Genomic DNA, 19350 nt, shown 5'->3' with positions numbered 1-19350 from the left:
TTAATTGTCTTTGCAAAAGCTATTCTAACAGGAAACTGTTAAAGTTTTAATACGAATGGCATATCAAGTTCTCCTTTGTTGTCTAATGTTATCCACGGAAGATGTACTACATTATCTTTCTTGGATAAATCCTTCTTTCTACAGTAATTAATGTGGTGGAAGACCAGTGGGTGTTAATGGTTGTAGATATTCTTTGTGATATTGTAAGTTCCACACGATCACCACCAACTGTTTCAGCATAGTATTGATACGCATTTAATCAATTTGCCGTGTAACCGATTGTCAATTATGGCGTTAATCCGTTTGATTTCATTGTTTCTCTGTGCTGGGATTGCCCATGTACTCATTTCTTCAGTTGATAACCCTTTGTGATGAAATTCTTTAATAAGATTTGGACATTATACATCTTCCTTAATTGGGAACTTAAAGTGAGGAAAATGTTAAAATATATAAGAGCTGAGAGAGCAGGAACTGTGTTTGTCAAAAGCATTCACACAAATGAGAGGTGAGAGGACCATACGTATGATTCAATATGGTTGAGAGGAGGGTGGGACTTGAAAAAATCTCTTGAAAAAAGTCTCATCTTGTCTCAGGATTTTTTTATATAATAGTGAAATATGCCCAGTTGTAATTTACACAATTTAGATACTGTAAAGAAAAACTAACATTACAGACAGGTTTTGAAATGACATAAAATAGGCAGTTCTGACATTGGGCTACATGAGCAGGGTGAATTAATTAATCTTTATTTTACATGGCACCATGTACAGAATAAACCATCATAGGACACTTACAAAGCTAGCTAGGATGCTTTATGAAATAAACTTTCAGTTATATGTTACAATTAAATGCTAAAGTGTATAAAAGAATTAGCAAAGAGGTAAGAAGAAAAAGGCATCAGAACAGTGAAGATGACTGAAATTCAAAGAAGAAGAAGTGGTTAAGATTCCACTGATGGAGCTTCTCAAACAAACCTTTGACAAGCATTCTAGAGGTTACTGAGTGTTAACGAAAATGTAGAAAAGGAGTCTTTAGAATTGTGAGGATGCAAATGTGTTTGGATCTTAAGGGAAATAATCTTTGTAGGTTTCCACTCCTTAATGAATAGCTGAATGCACCTTGAAAGTTAATAATAATAATTTTTTACATTTATATAGCGCTTTCTCACTACTCAAAGCACTCTACACACAGGGAGGACCCAGGAAGCAAACCCACAATCTCCTTACTGCAAAGCACCAGCACTACCACTGCGCCATCTGTGGGGATGGATTAGTTATAAGCTTAAGTGTCCTTTCTTGTAGTTTGTATGATTTTTTATTTATATATTTTTTGGTGTGTGTAAAGAAATAAGTCATGGAATGGAGGCAGGTTTTGTTATATATTTTTTTTATTTTAGAGATAAGTAAAGATGCCCTTCATTTCCATTTCAATGACTAAACGCAGCACCCCGAGGCACTTGTGCTAATCGCTGGAGACTTTAACCATGTGACGCTGGACAAAACATTACCTGCATTCTCCCAGTATGTGGACTGTAACACCCGGGGAAATAAGACTATTGATTTACTGTATGCAAACGTTAAAGACGCATACAGTGCCACCCCGCTGCCTGCGCTTGGGAAAGGAGATCATAACCTGGTTCTGCTTCAGCCTCACTACAAACCAAAAGTGAGAGTCCTACCTGTAACCAAACGATCATTCAGGAAGTGGACCCCGGAGGCTGAGAATACTCTGAGACAATGTTTTGGAACTACAGACTGGGATATCCTGCAGGGATCACATAGTGAGAACATTGAGGAGGTTGTTGACTGCACTACTGACTACATCAACTTCTGTATGGAGACTTTAGTTCCAGTAAGAACAGTACGCTGCTATGCTAACAACAAGCCATGGATTACAAGTGACATCAAGGGCCTTTTGAACCAGAAGAAAAAGGCCTTTAAAGACGGTGATCAGCATGAGCTCAAGCGCGTGCAGAAGGAACTCCGAGTCCAGCTCAGGGCGGCCAAGGAGCAGTACAGGAGAAAGCTGGAGCAGAAGTTGCAGAACAACAGCATGAAGGAAGTGTGGGATGGGATGAAGATCATCACTGGCTGCAGCTCGAAGCAGGGTGCCACCATCGAGAGAGACGTGAAGAGAGCAAACCAAATGAACATCTTCTTTAACAGGTTTGACCACCCTAACCCACTCTCACCTCGGATTACTGCACTCTCTACACATCCTTCTGCTGATACCAACATAGGAGAAGACATCCCCACCCACAATTACAGCAGCGCAAGTGAGCAGAGAGCTGAGGAAACTTCGTGCCAGCAAAGCAGCAGGTCCAGATGGAGTATCGCCACGACTGCTGAAGGTCTGTGCATCAGAGCTGGGGGGTCCTCTACAGCGCATCTTCAACCTGAGCCTGGAACAGGGGAAAGTCCCGAGGCTTTGGAAAACATCTTGCATCACCCCAGTCCCAAAGGTATCACATCCTGGTGAGCTGAATGACTTCCGGCCTGTCGCTCTAACATCACATGTGATGAAGACCATGGAGCGGCTGCTGCTTCACCACCTGAGGCCACAGGTCCAACACGCCCTCGACCCTCTGCAGTTCGCATACCAGGAGAAGGTGGGAGCGGAAGATGCCATCATCTATATGCTACATCGATCCCTCTCCCACTTGGACAGAGGCAGTGGTGCTGTAAGAATTATGTTTCTAGACTTCTCTAGCGCCTTCAACACAATCCAACCTCTGCTCCTTAGGGACAAGCTGACAGAGATGGGAGTAGATTCATACCTGGTGGCATGGATCGTGGACTATCTTACAAACAGACCTCGGTATGTGCGTCTCGGAAATTGCAGATCTGACATTGTGGTCAGCAACACAGGAGCGCCGCAGGGGACTGTACTTTCTCCGGTCCTATTCAGCCTATATACATCGGACTTCCAATATAACTCGGAGTCCTGCCACGTGCAAAAGTTTGCTGATGACACTGCTATCGTAGGCTGCATCAGGAGTGGGCAGGAGGAGGAGTATAGAAACCTCATCAAGGACTTTGTTAAATGGTGCGACTTAAACCACCTACAACTGAACACCAGCAAAACCAAGGAACTGGTGGTGGATTTTAGGAGACCCAGGCCCCTCATGGACCCCGTGATCATCAGAGGTGACTGTGTGCAGAGGGTGCAGACCTATAAATACCTAGGAGTGCAGCTGGACGATAAATTAGACTGGACTGCCAATACTGATTCTCTGTGCAAGAAAGGACAGAGCCGCCTGTACTTCTTTAGAAGACTGGCATCCTTCAACATCTGCAGTAAGATGCTGCAGATGTTCTATCAGATGGTTGTGGCGAGTGCCCTCTTCTACGCAGTGGTGTGCTGGGGAGGCAGCATTAAGAAGAAGGATGCCTCACGCCTGGACAAACTGGTGAGGAAGGCAGGCTCTATTGTTGGCATAGAGCTGGACGGTCTGACATCCGTAGCAGAGCAACGGGCACTCAGCAGGCTCCTATCAATTATGGAGAATCCACTACATCCATTAAACAGTGTCATCTCCAGACAGAGGAGCAGTTTCAGTGACAGACTGCTGTCACTGTCCTGCTCCACTGACAGACTGAGAAGATCATTCCTCCCCCAAACTATGCGACTCTTCAATTCCACCAGAGGGGGTAAACGTTGAACATTATTCAAGTTATTGTCTGTTTTTTTATCTGCATTTTTTATTTTTTATTACTCTTTAATTTAATATTTTTGCTGCTGGAATATGTGAATTTCCCCCTGGGATTAATAAAGTATCTATCTATCTATCTATCTATCTATCTATCTATCTATCTATCTATCTATCTATCTATCTATCTATCTATCTATCTATCTATCTATCTATCTATCTATCTATCTATCTATCTATCTATCTATCTATCTATCTATCTATCTATCTATCTATCTATCTATCTATCTAAATGCTAATTTTCACTATAAGGTAAAAGTACTAATCTACCCTAAGACATTTGCTGAATACTGTCCAAGGTATTTCCGGATCAGTTAGTATTAGTAATCCAAGATTATACACTACTGCATTATTGAATTATGAATAGTTTTTTTTTGTTTATTTTTTTATTACACAACAAAAATAAACTCTGCTCACTGGAGATACTGTAAAGACAAAATGCCTACTTCAATCTGGTAGCTAAAAGTTACAGCAGCTACAAAGGAAATTATTTACTGTTTTGTTAATTATTTTTGTTAAAGAGAACTAAAACTGTATAGAACAATATATCCAGTTCATGTTTTTTAAAATTAACTCTCACCTCTGTATAGGGAGTAACAGATGCAAACTGATGCTGAAGTTCCAGCAACTGAATGAGCTCAGCATGTTGTTTTGCAATCTCTGTCACAGCAGCTATATATTTCTCTGGATTTTCAGCAAATGCTTGTGCTGCCTCCTTTGAGCTGAAACTGTAGTATTTCTCCTTGTACTTCAAAATTCCAATGTTTGGATTACCTGTTGGATTGGAGAAAGTTAACTAATAATAGTATTTGTCAACTCAAGATTTCTAATATAATCAAAAAGTACAAGTGGCAATAATGACCCTGTAAGCCCATAAAACATATTGTAGAAGCCTAGGTATTTGTGTACTTCAAATATACATTTGCTACAATAAGAACATTCGGAATAATTTTATGTACATTTGCCTGTAACATAAAAAGCAGTTTCTGTGATCGCTTGTCAGTTTGTCTGTCCTCATGAAACCACTCAGATCACAGTGAACTGATTTTTTTTTAAATATCTGCCATTGAAAAGGAAGAGGAGTTTGCAAACTAATCTATCTTAAAAAAAGAGAAACATACTGTCTGACTTCAGTTAAGGATTAGTATACTTACCATTTCAAATTTAACTTAGAAGAGGTCATTTCAACTTTCCCAATTCCCAATACAAGTTAGCCTGCATGAGGTACATATACACGAAAAAAAAATACTTATCTAAAATTTAATGTAGCAGATTTATGTCGCTCTGCAAATACTAATGCACAAACATATTCTGTAATTATAGTATGCTATACTAAGAGCAACCTTATGGCTGCATTATTTACAGTTTACAAGTAGATCAGGTTTCAATATTTTTCTGACACTATATTTTATCAGCAAAGCTCCGGAACAATACCCATATTTATCAAGCATCTCAGAGTAGGAAAATGGCTCAAACAGGCTCAAAATTCTCAGATTCACGCAAATTTAGTCCAACTCTTAGGACCAATCAGGATAATTAGGAAAGATGAAAGGAACCTGCACAGGACAAGAGGGGGAACAAGATCGGATAGAAAACCAACAGAATGATCGTGAATGGGGAAACGAAAAAGAAATAACAGAGAGCAAGGAACAGAGGATAAAAGAAGAGAACATGAAAGATGGAAAGAAAGACAGAAGAGAGAGAGAGAGTACTCATGCAGAACAGAATGGAAGCAGGTGGTTGGGAGTGAGACTGCAGGAACCTGATCCTGAGGAAGGGATGCTTCTACTGAGTGATTGCTTGGGAGTAGGAGTGGCCTGTCATGAAGTGTACACACAGGCATTGAGGGATAGGTGGAGGAAGACATATGCAGCTTGGCACAGCGCCCCAGAGCTGGCGAAGGCTTGGCAGTGAAAACCCGATCCAGAAGTTGAAGTCTGACTACACCTGTCAGTTGGGCATTGCCTCGGTTCCCAGATCCAGTACAGGGTAAGCTGATGAGATGTTGGCATTTAGAAGTCAGAATTGTGGCTCATGATTTTAACCTAGTTTTAAAAGGATTATTATGGACTATTGTTAACCTCCACTATTGAACAATGTTTTTATGGATTATTTATGGATGGATGCACTGCACATTTGAACACTTGGTTTTTGATTGGTTTCAATAAAAGCACTATTTACTTTTGCACCTACCCCTTGCTGCATGTGTGTATCCTTATTTGCCTGGCTCATCTTGATTATGACTATTGACAGTGGTGGCTTCAAAAGGCTCTTGAACATGACATACAGCCTGCCTGCACTATCATACTCCCACATCCTCGTTTTTGCTTCCCTGACCACTAAAGCTACAGTATTTTTGTCCTGTTAGTACCCCTCTGCTGCTTTGGGAGTCTCCCATGCTAACCACTGTGGCAGGCGGCTGGGATCCATGCCCAGGCGGGACGCCCCTGCACACTATATTCAGGGGGAGCAGCCCTGGACAGTGCAGTACCTCTCCCTGAATGCTCGATGGCCGCCCCCCTGGGTTGGAGCAGTGCCTCAGTTTCCCACAGGGTTCCATGGGAATTGGAGTTGGGTGCAGCCCTGTTGGTCCCGCAGGCACCGCCAGGGGGTGCTGTGTTTGGGACTCCTGAGCCCGTGTGAGCAGCATATTCATCACATCCGGAAGTGCAGCCGGAACTCAGTGATGAAACACCTGGAGTACTTTTGGGTGAACTATAAAAGGAGCCAGCGACCACCAGTCAGCGGCCAGAGTCGGGTGGAGGATGACAAGGTTGCTTGGGAGGAGTGGTGTGCCTGTGAGACATAGGGAAGACATGCACCCATAAGGGAAGAAAATAAATAGTTTATTTATTTTACACGTGCCTTCAGTGTCCAATCTGTGTCGGGTCGGGTGCTATATAATGCCTTTTCTTACACCATACATGGAAGACCTCCATTGTCAGTTTGATGGCATCCCTCACCCATGGTGTCCACAATTGGGTCCTTGGGTTGTCAACTGAAGAGGCCCCTATGGCCTTTAGTCTACAGCTCTTTGCAGCTGTTTCCACAATGAAGACTTTGAACAAGGTCAATTCAGACTTTATGTCCCCAGCCTCCTCCAGGATGCAGGAAAAGCTCCTTTGGAAGTGGGAGTTGAAAGTATGTTGAACAGGATCCTTCCCCAGAAATTCCCAGTCAACTCCCACTATTCGCTTGGGTTTTCCAGGTCTATCCATGGGCCTCACCCACCCTCTGACGACTAGTTGGTGATCAGCTGACAGCTCTACCCTCTCTTCTCCCAACTATCCACAATATAAGGAAGCAAATTTGATGATACAATTATAAAACTGATCACAGATCTTTAGCTTAAGGTGCTCTGGTACCAAGTACACTTATGAGCTATGTTATGTTTGAACGTTTTGTTCTTTATAGATAAAACGTGTCTAGCACAGACGTCTAATACTGAAACACTGCTCATATTTATGTATGACATTCTTCCCAATCACACCTCTCCATGTGTCTCTATCGTTACCTATGTGGGCGTTGAAGTTGCGCAGCAGAACTATGGAGGCCCCAGCTGGGACCCTTTCCAGGATTCCTTCCAGGCACTCTAAAAAGCCTGGTACTTTGAGTCACCATTCAATGCACATATGGCAGTCAATGTCCTCTCTTCTCGTTCTCTAGGACAAACTCTAACATGGCATCAGCCAGGCAGAGGCTCAGTAAGAAGCCCACTCCTGCCCAACACATGTCCCCCTGGGCAACTCCAAAGTAAAGGATAGTCCTGCTTCTTTCGAACAGTTTGGTTCTAGAACCAAGCAAGTGAGTGGATATGAGTCCAACTATACGTAGTTGGTATTGCTCCATCTCACCCACCAATACCAGCAATCTCCCAAGAGTCAGTGTATGTGTTTCTGCCAAGTGTCTGCCAAGACCTTGGCCGTCAACTGCTGCCCAGGTCACATCGCACCTGGCCCTATTCCTCATATAGGTGGTGGGCCTTCAGGAGGGCAGTTCCACATCATGCCTAACTGCCAGGTGCTTGCCTGAGGACACTTCCCTAAGGCCTGGCTCCAAACAGAGGCCCATGCAACTCCATACTGTGCAGGGTGCTCTTTGTTCTTGTAGTAGTGCATTATCAGGGACTATAAATCTCTTTGACCCCTCACCCGGTGTCAATTTGTCATGAGATCCTACCAGGACCTTGTGCTCCAGACAACATAGCCCCCAGTTAAAGGACCAAAAAAAAAACTCAACCATGGTAAGATGCTGAATTGTGAAGAGGATGGTTCAACAATGAATGCCTTCTCCTTTCTTGATACAAGGCTTAACTTATTTTAAATGAAAGTAAGGTTGAAGTTGAAGAAGATACAGAAAGTTAGTTAATTAATATTTTTACGTAAGAGACTGTCACATTTGTGATGCTATGTAATAATTTTCGATAATTTAGAAGCATTTAGAAGCATTGTAACCATAGTCAATAATGTGGATTGGCCACATAGGTGGATATAGGTGGAGCAATCAAAAAGAAGAATGTCTTTATTCAAGAAGGAGGACTATTTGTGACAAACAGGGAGGGGCAGGTGTGCAAAACTCAGATGGCTATTTATAGTAAACCTCAAGGTACAAAAACAGGTAGATAGCCAAATATTCAAGTGGCTTGTAAACAGAGAGGGTTATGGGACACAATGTTATGGAGAAGAGCCTGCCCCAATAAAAATATGCTTGCCAGATAATTAAATAATATGACAAGCTTTGTGTGAAAAGTGAGAAAAGAACCATGGCCAAAATAGCTCAGAGAAAGACATCTCACATAACAAAATAAAAATGTATAATTTAAAATATACTGCTCAAGAACTACATTCATCACCACCATCATAAACAATTTAATGGCCAATAAGGTGGAATCCTTCAGATTTTTGGGTACAATTATCACAAACACTCTCAGAAGGGAGATTAGCACAACTCCCATCACTAAGAAGGCTCAGCAGTAGTTGTGCTTTTTATGCCAACTAAAGAAATTAAACATTTCCCTGCTAATCCTTGCACAATTTTATAAAGCCATATTTGAAAGTGTGATCATATTCTCCATTGTTGTTTGGTTTACTTAAGCAAGAGTCAACACCAAAAATAAACTACAGTGTTTTGAGGTCTGCTGAGAAAATAATTATCTTGCTCTTCCATCTGTTACAGTAACCTGTGTGCATCTAGTGTCACTCACCATGTCAAAAGGAACACTTTGTCCAAAAGCTCTCCTCTTGTAAATTCATAGATATTATTTAAAGCTAACCATGAATAGCAATAAAAGTCAAAATTAATATTTTGTAAATCAGTTTTAAAAATGACAGTCAGTCGGTAAGGAACTCCCAATAAAAGGCTAATATGTCATGTTGCTTAATCCAGACCAGGGTCGCAGTGGGTGCTGGAGCCTATCCCAGCTACCTTAGGGTGTAAGGCAGTAACAAACCCTGGACAGGGTGACAGTCCATAGCAAGGCCACAGTTACACAGAGCCAATTAGGATTCACTAATCAACATGGTACACACATTTTAAGGATGAAGCAGGAGCACTGGATTACCCAGAGAAAAACCCAGGCATACACTTTAAGAACAGGCAAACTTTACACCAGGCACAGTATTTGAACCCAAGACTCTGGATCCATGAGGAAATAGAATTCGCTATTGTACCATCACTCTGCCACAATAGTATGTATGCAATACTTCTGAAATCAAATAAGAAATAACATGCAAAAGGGTAATAATAGACTAAAAGTGTTCATTCTAAAGTTATCTCAAGGACTACTTTTAAAAAAACAGTTAAGTTCCTCATGAGATAGTAATGAAATACAAGTAACTGCAATGTATTTATGCAGTTAATAATCGGCTCAAAAAAACAGGCTTACAATAGAGAAAATATTTCTGTGAATGAATCCAAGAACCTGTGTGCACAACTTCTGTCACTGTTGGAAAATCTTTTTGATAAAATAATTGTGGTGCAGAATTCTATGCCTGGAGGAAGTGGGCTAAATTGAAAAACAGATTAACAAGACCATATCAAACTGAAAATAAACTTTTGATATTTGGTTTATTTATTATGTTTGTGTTTATTATGAGAGTACTGCTACTTTAAAAAGATACTAGCCAACCCGCGGCGTACCATACGCCGCATAATCAGGCAGCTTTTTTAATGATTTTTAAGCACAGGGAGAAAATTAACATTTGAAAAATCAGTAATGTAATAAATCACCAAGAAAAGTAACATTTCATGTGCCTACCCCCAACTCGTCACCTGAGTCGTTTTCCTCTTTGCACAGTCCACATGCACGTGTGAGTCACATAGACTTTTCATTGTTGTATGGCATGATTCATAGCCAGCAAACGTAGAAATCAGGATAATAACCAAGCAGCTAATAAGAATACACAAAGGGGTACTAGTCTAAATAATTCAGTATGATGGTCCAAAGTTGCCAGACTTTCTTTTTAAAAATTTCATACTCTACAACTGAGTTAAAATAATTGGAGATAGTTCACAAAAACAGGTGGGTAAAATAAATCCAATTACAATATCAGTAGAAGCCATATTCTATATACTGCACGCATTGATACTTAAAAGACCATATAGTGTCAGATTAAGTGTATCTTTCTAGTATGCTCTCTTTTACATTTGATGCAATCTCATCCTTCATCACAATAGATGGGGACTGTCATTCATAAAGAAGGTGAGGTAGGTGAATAATCATTTAATGTTTTCCAATTTTAACATGCTAAATTTATGCAACAAATACACAGTACGTTGAGTCAATTACTGTGACAGCTGTATGGACCATCCATAACACAGAGTGGTAATTTCTGTGTGTTTGCTTTGATTTAGGCCAATATCACATCTCTGTCCTGTGTGTTTGTTTATATTATGAAATTGTCCACTAATGTGCAGTAGTCCCAACAGTGCATTTTACAGTCAGGCATGCAGTTTTATGAACTTTTATTTTCATGTCTGTGTGTATTACATGTGAATATTCTCTGTATAAAACCTGAGACTAAAATGTTCTAAGAACTACTATCACCCTCTTGTATTGTTTGTACTTCTTGTTGCCAGAAGGTGGTAGCATTTTTAGTTAAGCAATTATAATCTTGAAATAGCAAAGTATTACATTCATGTGTTCAGTTCTGTATTGTAGTACACTGCCACATATGGGGTATTAAAAAATAAATTAAAACGAGGTTGCTATCTATCATATTATAAGTGAAACATACATTAGTGGGAGAGGAGGGTGTCTTGCTTATAACCGTGATCCAATCACCATTGTCCAATTATGTCAGAGTCCCTTTTCATGAAACACCAGAAGAGATACAGCTAAGTAAGCTTTTTCCTCAACTACCTACAATATACCAGGAGATAGCACAGAGCAAAAAATACAAGTGTGAACTGAACAAAATTGCTTTGAGTGTTGTATTGTGTTGTCTGAGGGAAATAGGATGGATTAATTACCACCTTTCATGTTCTCTTTTCATGATGAAGAAAGAATGTAAGCAAAATAAGTGAATATATAGTAAATGTTGACTTGTAATGGAAGAAATCAGACAGAGAGACACAGGAAAAATAGATTGTGTTACTGCTGAAATAGTACAGCACTGTGCCAAAGATGTAGCTTCAACTCAGGCTAAAATTGTATTATTTCCATACCATGTTTTGTGTCTGAATTTACAACTCTTGAATGGATGCAAGCACACTACACTGAGGTCATTGACTGCTCTACTCTGCTGATAATAAATATTAGGCAAATATAGCTATTATGTCAAGTACTTTCTGAGAGTGCTTAGTATGAACATTACTGCTTAATATTAATAAGCAAATACTGGAAACACAAACCTGAAAATAGCAGGCCATCCTTTTCAACAAGGGTATACCCACAAATTCCCCTGTACTGAAGTGGCAGATGATGAAAGTTAGCAGTTGTCTCAGGGAAGAACCAGTCCTGTTTTTTATAATCAGAAGGGTCAATTCGATCACCTTATGAAAAAAAATAAAAAGACCGATTTAGAATTACTGAGCAAGGCCAAATTCAACTAAACAAATATCCAAACAAAACTCTCACATCAATACAAATTATGAAATAAGTATACTGCAAGCAATGATTAAACAGCCTAGTGAAATGCAAAAGGCTGTCAAAATGCTGTATTACATTACCAATCTTTATCATTTAACTTTTATTGGTATATAAAATTAGCATTTACAAAAGCAGTGCTTAACATTACATTAATTGTGATAAAGACACATGAAAAATACAAGGAAAAAGTATAGTACAGGCACTTCATTGTTTCATTGATTTTTTTATGGCAACACACTACAGACTTTCAAGGAAGGGAACAATGATCAGAACTCTGACAAAAATATTACCGTCAATAATTTTTAATACTTGTAATATATTTAAAGCAGCATTTTAATAACTATCCATTTACAGTTTTGGAATTGCACTCATTTCAAAACATTACCAAAATGTTGTCACAAGTTACAGTAGCACAGAACATTACATACAGCAGCACATTTTGAATGTTTTCTCCTTCCCAAATGCCTTAATCAAACATTTGTAGCCACTTGTGCATAAGACTGCCATGTTTAAAAGTTGTTTGTGTACATTACAGTAAATCCACAAGTCAATCAAAAGCAATAATGGAATTTTTACATAACCAAGTGTATCTTCTTTCAATTAAATCATAAGATTTTATGTTGTCTGCTCTCTTTCATTATTAGAATATGTGATTTGCACACATATACACCGAGGTGAGCCTCACGTCACAACTGAATGAATCTGCTTTTATTACCTACAGTACTTCAAGCCACAAGGCTCACTACCATTGGATAGCTGAATTTCAGCTCATTCTAATGATGTACAATTGTTTAAGACTGGTCATTTACATTACATGTCAAAGCTCTGAGTAAAAGACAAGAAATAAATGGCATGTGCGACAGCTCATTTACGTAACGTTATGCACAAAGCTTGAGTCAGATTCTGATCACAGTTTTGACTCTACTGAGAACAATGTGTTTCATGAAGGACTTGATTCTACGTTTGATTTGTAAGTACTGCTTAGTATGACTCTGAAGCATTGTGTAGTGCAGTTTTACAGTTCAAGTGTCATGGCTTCATAAGCAGACTCTGTCTGCTGCACCTTCTCCCTATGTTAGTTCACTGAGCAGTGGTCTTTCAGTTTCAAATTAGAGTTTAGGCAGTGTTCCTTGGAGTACCTGTGAGTACTGTTACATTTTACTTGTGCCTCTTGGTATCTGACATGGAGACCTTCCCCCTTTGACCAACTGACACTATATCATTCCGCTTGCATGGATGTGCTGTGAACACATGAGAGAAAAAAAAAGACATTTCTGCTAGTGGCTTGTTCATGATATTATCCTTCCGCCCCATGCCCACCTCACCAAAGGGATCGACTGCACTCTGCAATATTTTTTATCCCATTTTTAATCCCACTCACCCCTGGAACCACCACTCTGAGTCAGAAATGTGTGTGATTGCAAATGGGAAATAAAATTGATTGGTAAACTGAGCAGGATTTAAAACAGGATAAAAAATCTCACACAGCTCTGTTGATCCTTTTGGCGGCAGTACCAGTGGAAGGGGGTGGATTACACTGTGTTACGACCCATTGACTACCACATATGACTCAAAACTGTCCAAGAAACATTTTTTTAGGTATACAATCAAAGTAAAACGTATGTGAACCCTTTGGAATTATCTGGTTTACTGCATGAATTGGTCATAAAAAGTGATCTGATCTTCATCTAAGTCACAGGTACTGATATACACAATGAGCTTAAGTCAATGACACACAAAACATTCTACTCTTTCATGTCTTTATTTTACAAACGCATTCAACGTTCACAGTGGTAGTGGAAAAAGTAAGTGAACCTTGGGATTTAATAACTAGTTGACCCTCCTTTGGCAGCAATGACCTCAACCAGGTGCTTCCTGTAACTGCAGATCAGACCTGCCCATCATGCGGGGGGGAGTTTTAGCCCATTCTTCCCTGCAGAACTGCCTTAACTTCCATATTCTTTGGTTGTCTTCTGTGTATGGCTCTCTTCAAGTCATTCCACAGCTCTGACTGGGCTACTCCAAAAGGTGGAGTTTGTTCTTCTGATGCCATTGTGCTGTGGATTTGCTGCAATGTTTGGGGTCATTGTCCTGTTGCATCACCCAGCCTCTTCTGAGCTTAAGTTGACGGACAGACACCCTCACATTATCCTGGAGAATTTGTTGATAAACTTGTGAATTAATTTTCCCCCCAATGATGGCAGCTGTGCAGGCCGTGATGCAGCAAAGCAGGCCCTAATCATGATGTTCCCTCCACCATACTTTACTGTAGGGATGTTGTTTTGATGTTGATATGCAGCGCCCTTTTTACACCAAATGAAGTTCCGCTAGTTCTGCTTGTTCCTCCCAAATAGTTCAATTTTGGTTTCATCACTCCACAAAACATTTTCCCAGTACCGTTGTGGAGTGTCCAAGTGCTCTTTCGCAAACTTCAGGCGTTCAGCAATGTTCTTTTTTGATAGCAGTGGCTTCCTTCTTGGTGTCCTGCCATGGACTCCTTTATTGTTCAATGTTTTGCGTATAGTTGACTCATGAACAGAGATGTTAGCCAGTTCTAATGACTTCTTCAAGTCCTTTGCTGTCACTCTAGGGTTCTTCTTTACCTCATTGCTGACTTTGCGTTGTGCGCTTGGGGTCATCTTGGCAGGGTGCCCACTTCTAGGCAGAGTAGCCACAATGCCAAATTGTCTCCGTTTACAGACAACTTGCCTAACAGTAGACTGATGAATATCTAAAATCTTTGAGATGACTTTGTAACCCTTTCCAGCCGTTATGTAGATTAACAATTCTCGATCGTAGCTCTTCAGACAGCTCTTTTGTGTGAGGCATGATTCCTATCTGGATATGCTTCTTGTCAAAAGCTCAAACTCAAACTTTATAGTGTTTTTTATCAATCAAAGTAATTCTAGGCCACACCTCTGAACTTGTTTCATTAAATGGACTCAGGTGTGCTAAATTCTGACTGCAATGAGCTTTTTAAAAAGTCATTAGCTTAGGGTTCACTTACTTTTTCCAACCTTCAGTTTCACAGTTTGAATGATTTATTCAATATGGTCAAAAATTCTCTGAAAATCTGTGTATTTTTAGTTATAGGAGACTGTGTCTGTTCATTATTGTGACTGACATGAAGATACAACCATGTTTTATATGGGAATTAGACATAAATATAGATAATTCCTAGGGGTTCACATACTTTTTACTTTGACTGTATATGTCTCAATGTCAGTGCTACCAGCAAAGGCACTGTGCCCGCCCCAGTAACCCAGCACTGGAAGAAGCTGGTATGGAAATGTATGTATTAAGTTTATTCCTGAGGTTATATGTTAAAAAAAGCAACAAGAAAAATAAATAAATAAAAATGCACTGAATTTCTGTATGGCAGCTAAAATAGAAGGCAGGAGATTTTCAGAAGGTTCAGAAAATGGATGGACTGACCAATGTGCATTTTTTGAAAAGTGATATTTAGAGGCCAGGACCTCAGTTTAATAATATGTTTAAAATGAACTTGTGTAGGACAAACTGAAATGAAATATTTCTTGTTATAGCCAGTTCTGGCTTAAACAGTAGCTGTCACGCACTCTCATTGACAGCTAAAATGTATTAATTTTTCATGGTCAGGCCCTTTGTACCTTATCTGAAAAGAATCATCAATACTATATTTATTTATTCAACACTTTTATCCAAAGCGACTTACAGTACAACATTTGAAATACAATTGGTTTATTTCTTTTGATTCTCCAATTGTAGCAGAGGCAGGTGAAGTGATTTGCTCAGGGTCATACAGTGTCAGTGGTGGGATTTGAACCAATGACCTCAAGGTTTGAAGTCCAAAGCCTTAACCATTGCACCACACAGTCTGCCATACTACACCTGTAACATCACAGGGACATCTCTCATAGAATAGAACTTTGCACCAATGGTCAACCAAAAGTATGGACTTTTATGCACCCAAGAAACCAATGGCAAAACTACTATTTCTTCCTTTAAAAACCCTTGTAAGACCCAGATTGCCTTACTTCTTATCAAGCTTACAGATCTCAGCCTAGTTATAGCTTTGGCTATTCACAGACAGAACCCCTAGCTTATAGGGTGTTGTACCGCCCACAACAAGAAGCTGCAACTGAAGCGAAGAAGGAGACAAGTTCCCAAAATGAAGGGAAGCACACTTATGATCCTTTCACATCTTTATAGGAAGCTGACCAGGAAAGGAAAAAGCATTGCTTACACCAGAACTATAAAAACACCCACTTTGATTCTGAGAACTATTAATTGTAACTTACTAGTTAGTACAAAACCAGCTAATGCACTGTAATATTGGTGTAACTGTAACTTAATGTTAATAATCTTTGTGACAGATATGTTTTAGCTGACTTTTAAGTCTTCCTATATCCAGTAAGAAAGCGCAGAGCAGCAGGTCATGCCCATATGCATACAGAAACTCTGTGTGTGGGGAGGTAAGCTAGTGCAGACTAGCTGTGAGTAAATGACCACCACTCAAGGCCAATAGAAGCTTCATAACCAGCTAAAGAACTTATCTATCTTAACCACATGAATTGAAAGATCAGAATTCATAAGTTAACTTTTCTATTGGAGAGAAAAAGTTCAATTTCGTTTTGGTAATTTTATGTTTTGTGTTGTTTGTTATTAACTTTCACATATATATTTATATGTTTATATATATATACTGTATATACTTGCATATATCCATCTTCTATTATCCTTATTTTATAAATAAAATCTATTATTGTATTTAGTTCAACAAGTGTGTTTGGTTTATTTGTAAAAATAAGTCTGTACAACAGAGAAAGTGAAAATGTTAACATAGACTTTCACAGATATATGAGCCATTTTTATAAATTGTTCAGATCAATTCATATTTCTGGTATCCCGGCCAAAAAATGAAAAGGAGACCCCTCACTCCACCTACATAAATTTGGTGTCCCCCTTTGTGAGCACCTTGTTAATTATGTTAAATAATTACGAGCCTTGCAGAAAGAAAAAATGATCATTATTAACTGAGGGATTAACCCTTCTTGGTTCCTACACATAACAGCCTTCTCATTCGCATCCATCCATCCATTCATCCATTATCCACCACTTATCCGAGGTCGGGTCGTGGGGGCAGCAGCCTAAGCAGGGAAGCCCAGTCCTCCCTCTCCCCGGCCACCTCTTCCAGCTCCTCTGCAAGGATCCCGAGGCGTTCCAAGGCCAGCCAGGAGATATAATCCCTCCAGCGTGTCCTGGGTCTGTCCCATGGTCTTCTCCCAGAGGGGCATGCCTGGAACAACCCCCCAGGGAGGCATCCAGGGGGCATCCTAACCAGATGCCCGAACCACCTCAACTGACTCCTCTCAATGCGGAGGAGCAGCGACTCTACTCCGAGTATCTCCCGGATAACTGAATTCCTCACCCTGTCTCTAAGGGAAAGTCCAGCCACTCTGCGGAGAAAACTCATTTCGGCCGCTTGTATCCGCAATCTTGCTCTTTCGGTCACTACCCAAAGCTCGTGACCATAGGTTAGGATAGGAACATAGATCGACTGGCAAATCGACAGCCTCGCCTTTTGGCTCAGCTCCCTCTTCACCACGACAGACCGTTGCAGAGCCCACATTATTGCAGATGCCGCACCAATCCATCTGTCAACCTCCTGCTCCATTCTTCCCTCACTCGTGAACAAGACCTCGAGATACTTGAACTCCTCCACTTGAGGCAGTACTGTGTTCCCAACCCGGAGAGAGTATTCCACCCTTTTCTGGCTGAGAACCATGGCCTCGGATTTACAGGTGCTGACTCTCATCCTCGCTGCTTTGCACTCGGCTGCAAACCGCTCCAGTGAGAGCTGGAGGTCACTGTCCGATGAAGCCAACAGAACCACGTCATCCGCAAATAGCAGAGAAGAGATTCTGAGGTCACCGAACAAGACCCCCTCCGCTCCTTGGCTGCGCCTAGAAATTCTGTCCATGTAACTTATGAACAGAATCGGTGACAAAGGGCAGCCCTGGTGGAGTCCAACCTCAACAGGAAACGAGTCCGACTTATTACCAGCAATGCGGACCAAGCTCCTGCTCCTCCTGTACAGGGACTGAGTGGCTCGTAACAACGAGCCTTGTACCCCATACTCTTGGAGCACACCCCACAGGATGCTTCAAGGGACACGGTCGAATGCCTTCTCCAAATCCACAAAACACATGTGGACTGGTTGGGCAAACTCCCATGCCCCCTCCAGGATCCTGGCCAGGGTGTAGAGCTGGTCCAGTGTTCAACAGCCGGGACAGAATCCGCATTGTTCTCACTCAGTAAAAATTCAGTAATGTGAAGATTAATGAAGAAAAGTCTTCTCACAGATATTGGAATTGAAATTTGCCTATCTGCAGTGGGTTGGCACTCTGCCCGGGATTGGTTCCTGGCTTGTGCCCTGTGTTGGCTGGGACTGGCTCCAGCAGTCCTCCGTGACCGTGTGTTCGGATTCAGCGGGTTGGAAAATGGATGGATTGATGGATGGAAATTTGCCTATGGTCACATAGCACAAAGCATTAGAAACCAAGAAGAATGATTAAATCAATACATGTTAGCAACTAGTCATTTTAAATTTAAACATTCCATTATTTTTAGTGAATTATGTTTTAAAGAAAAACAAGGGAAAAAACACAAAATATTACAAATCAGAATGTAGTCAATCAACTTGTAAATGCCCATCAAGTGCAATTTTTCACATTATTATGTGAACTAACATAATTGAAATTATGAAGCAGATAGAGAAGGTGCAAAACAAAATAAAACTACGAATTTTACAAGCACACTGTCAAGAGAAGATACCCCTAGTACAATAAAATTAGCTGTAATTTGTGTATACAAATCTATGACTTCAGTTCGTCTTTCCTATTTGTGGCCACCAGGTGGCAGTATTACACATAAAGATAACTTGCAGATGCATTTAAAGTACAGTACACACAATGACCCAAAGTATACAGTATACTCAAGCTACACATTTTATTATCTATTAATTTAAATATTAAATGAGACTGATGCAGGAGGAGTGAATGAATGAATTGCTTTGTTTTGATTTTTTTCACTGAAATGAACCACATTTAGAAATTATTTTAACCCCAATTAATATACTAAAATTTTGAATAACATTTGTTACTGTATAAAACAAAAAGAGATTTCTAGACTATGCTTTCCATTTAAGAATAGGAACTTCTTTGAAAAAAAAATATAATTGTTAAGCAACTACCGGTACTAAAATGTGCCTCAATCGGGCCATCTTTGTCAACAATGCACAGTTTTTAATTGGGTAGAACAAAAACCTCCAAGAATTTCACAAATGTTTTCTTAATATTACTGTATTTTATTGTTTAGCATTTTAGCTAAAGGATAAATTCAGTACATTTCAAGTCAAAGGTATTTCTTCACCTACATAGTATATTAATTTGCCACATAAAATTCTCAAGTGAAACATTTTTTTTTATAAATTTTTAAAATTCTTTGTTCTAGCAGCATACAATGAGGCTAATGGGTGCATGGGTCTGTAGGTGAATGAAAAAAATCTTAA

At 40.0% G+C, this 19350-nt stretch overlaps 1 protein-coding gene across 1 annotated transcript in view; it reads right to left on the bottom strand.

The window, feature by feature from the left end:
• cfap206 (cilia and flagella associated protein 206) overlaps window positions 1-19350 on the bottom strand; it is a 61148-nt gene that overhangs the window by 15055 nt on the left and 26743 nt on the right. Inside the window, exons 10-11 of the mRNA XM_028797527.2 lie at window positions 11561-11701; window positions 4290-4483 (exon numbers count right to left, since the gene is read on the bottom strand). Coding sequence (XP_028653360.1) covers window positions 4290-4483; window positions 11561-11701 — 335 coding nt within the window. The remainder of the gene's footprint in view (window positions 1-4289; window positions 4484-11560; window positions 11702-19350) is intronic.

Source organism: Erpetoichthys calabaricus, chromosome 3, assembly GCF_900747795.2.
Source record: "Erpetoichthys calabaricus chromosome 3, fErpCal1.3, whole genome shotgun sequence".
In the NCBI taxonomy this organism is placed as follows: Eukaryota; Metazoa; Chordata; class Cladistia; order Polypteriformes; family Polypteridae; genus Erpetoichthys; species Erpetoichthys calabaricus.
The sequence above is the reverse complement of the archived record's forward strand: the minus strand, read 5'-3'. Positions and strand labels throughout refer to the sequence as shown.